This window comes from Entelurus aequoreus, linkage group LG03, assembly GCF_033978785.1.
Source record: "Entelurus aequoreus isolate RoL-2023_Sb linkage group LG03, RoL_Eaeq_v1.1, whole genome shotgun sequence".
In the NCBI taxonomy this organism is placed as follows: Eukaryota; Metazoa; Chordata; class Actinopteri; order Syngnathiformes; family Syngnathidae; genus Entelurus; species Entelurus aequoreus.
Genome location: NC_084733.1, coordinates 4,981,900 through 4,984,399, shown reverse-complemented (window position 1 = coordinate 4,984,399; position 2,500 = coordinate 4,981,900). Strand labels below are relative to the sequence as shown.

The following is a 2,500-nucleotide window of genomic DNA, read 5'->3' as shown; positions in this document are numbered from 1 at the left end:
TTATTAATATTTTGCACTACGCGCATATTATTTTTGCACACTCCATATACATACTTATAAAATGCAAGTTTTTGTCTACTTAATTTCGTTATATGTATAAAGATAGTTTGGTTTAATCTAGAAATTATTAATATTTTGCACTACGTGCATACTATTTTTGCACGCTCTATATACATACTTATAAAATGCAAGTTTTTGTGGACTTAATTTCATTATTTGTATAAAGATAGTTTGGTCTCATCTAGAAATTATTAATATTTTGCACTACGCGCATACTTTTTTTGCACGCTCCATATACATACTTATAAAATACAAGTTTTTGTGGACTTAATTTCATTATTTGTATAAAGATAGTTTGGTTTCAACCAGAAATTATCAATATTTTGCACTACGCGCATACTTTTTTTGCACGCTCCATATACATACTTATAAAATGCAAGTTTTTGTGGACTTAATTTTATTATATGTATAAAGATAATTTGGTCTCATCTAGAAATTATTAATATTTTGCACTACGCGCACACTATTTTTGCACGCTCTTTATACATACTTATAAAATGCAAGTTTTTGTGGACTTAATTTAATTATATGTATAAAGATAGTTTGGTTTCATCTACAAATGATTAATATTTCGCATTACGAGCATACTACTTTTGCATGCTCTATACTATAGAGCATGCAAAAATAGTATCTCTATAGACTCTATAGAGATACTTATAAAATGCAAGTTTTTGTGGACTTAATTGTATTATATGTATAAAGATAGTTTGGTTTCATCTAGAAATTATTAATATTTTGCAGTACACGCTTACTATTTTTGCATGCTCTATAGAGATATTTATAAAATGCAAGTTTTTGTGGACTTCATTTTATTATATGTATAAAGATAGGTTGGTCTCATCTACAAATTTTTAATATTTTGCACTACGCGCATACTATTTTTGCATGCTCTATACTATAGAGCATGCAAAAATAGTATCTCTATAGAGTCTATATACTATTTTTGCATGCTCTATACAAGTATTTATAATAATACTTTATTATATGTGCAAAAATGATTTGATCTCATCTGGAAAACAATGAATGACTAATATTTTGCTACATGACTCTCAGCACAACGCCTACTGTTTTTGTATAAAATAATGATAAAAATACAAGTTTCTACAACATTTTTACATGAATATTTTGCATTGGGCTCTCATTATGCAAGCATGATATTTTTCATATTGATAATAAAAACATTTCATGATGCATAAAACTCGGTTTGCATTACAACATGTTTATGAAAATGTAATTAGAGAAAAAGTCCATTTATAAAAATAAAAAAAATAAACATGGTGTGGAATGAAACAGAACTTGGTTGAGAAAGGTGCTAAAACAAGCGTTGCTTCACATCTGACGTGTTTTGCGGAGGTTCTGTGGGCTCTAACCGCGTCTCCGCTCCGCTCCCACGCAGAACCAGCCTTCGGCGAGGTGAACCAGCTGGGCGGCGTGTTCGTCAACGGCCGCCCGCTGCCCAACGCCATCCGGCTGCGCATCGTGGAGCTGGCGCAGCTGGGCATCCGTCCGTGCGACATCAGCCGGCAGCTGCGCGTCTCGCACGGCTGCGTCAGCAAGATCCTGGCGCGCTACAACGAGACGGGCTCCATCCTGCCGGGCGCCATCGGGGGCAGCAAGCCGCGCGTCACCACGCCCACCGTGGTCAAGCACATACGGACGTACAAGCAGCGCGACCCGGGGATTTTTGCCTGGGAGATCCGGGACCGGCTGCTCGCCGACGGCGTGTGCGACAAGTTCAACCTGCCCTCTGTCAGCTCCATCAGCCGGATCTTGCGCAACAAGATCGGGAACTTGGCCCAGCAGAGTCCCTACGAGGCCGGCAAGGCGCCTCCGCACCCGGCAACGCAGCCCGCGCTGCCTTACAACCACTTGTACTCGTACCCGAGCTCCAAGGTGCCCACGGCCGCTGGAATGCACACCCTCCCCGGACACATGGCCATGCACCGGATATGGCCCTCGTCGCACTCCGTCACAGATATTCTGGGGATCCGCTCCATCACAGAGCAGCAAAGTAAGAGTGCGTGCATGCTGTGCGTAAAGCTTACGCGTAAAAGTGTGTGTTCTTCCAAAAAAGAAAGAAAAATGTGTGCGCAAAGATGTCGCGACTATTAATAATCCATAAACATGTCGGAGATTAAAAAAAAAAAATCAACACTGAGATAAATGACGGTCATAATTTTTTGGGTGCGGTTGGTGCGTAATTGCGCATGAGTCCAAATCCATAAAAGTGTCCAAAAGCGCGCTTTTTTTTTTTTTTTTTTTTTTTGAAAGATAAATCAGCCCTAATACTCGCTGCTATACTCTCACTTTCTTCTTTTGTGCTGCGGTTCATGTTGCTTGTTCGTCGGGGGGGGGGGGGGGGGAGAGTGGAGTGTTGTCAAGGCCGCGGTCGGGCTTCCTTTTCCCGGGCTGCACAGCAAAGAGGAGCCGGGGGAGGAAG

The 2,500-nt window shown here is 40.7% G+C and overlaps 1 protein-coding gene across 1 annotated transcript in view; it reads left to right on the top strand.

Moving 5' to 3' along the window:
* LOC133645236 (paired box protein Pax-9-like) overlaps positions 1–2,500 on the top strand; it is a 12,155-nt gene that overhangs the window by 4,188 nt on the left and 5,467 nt on the right. The window contains exon 2 of the mRNA XM_062040137.1: positions 1,457–2,071. Coding sequence (XP_061896121.1) covers positions 1,457–2,071 — 615 coding nt within the window. The remainder of the gene's footprint in view (positions 1–1,456; positions 2,072–2,500) is intronic.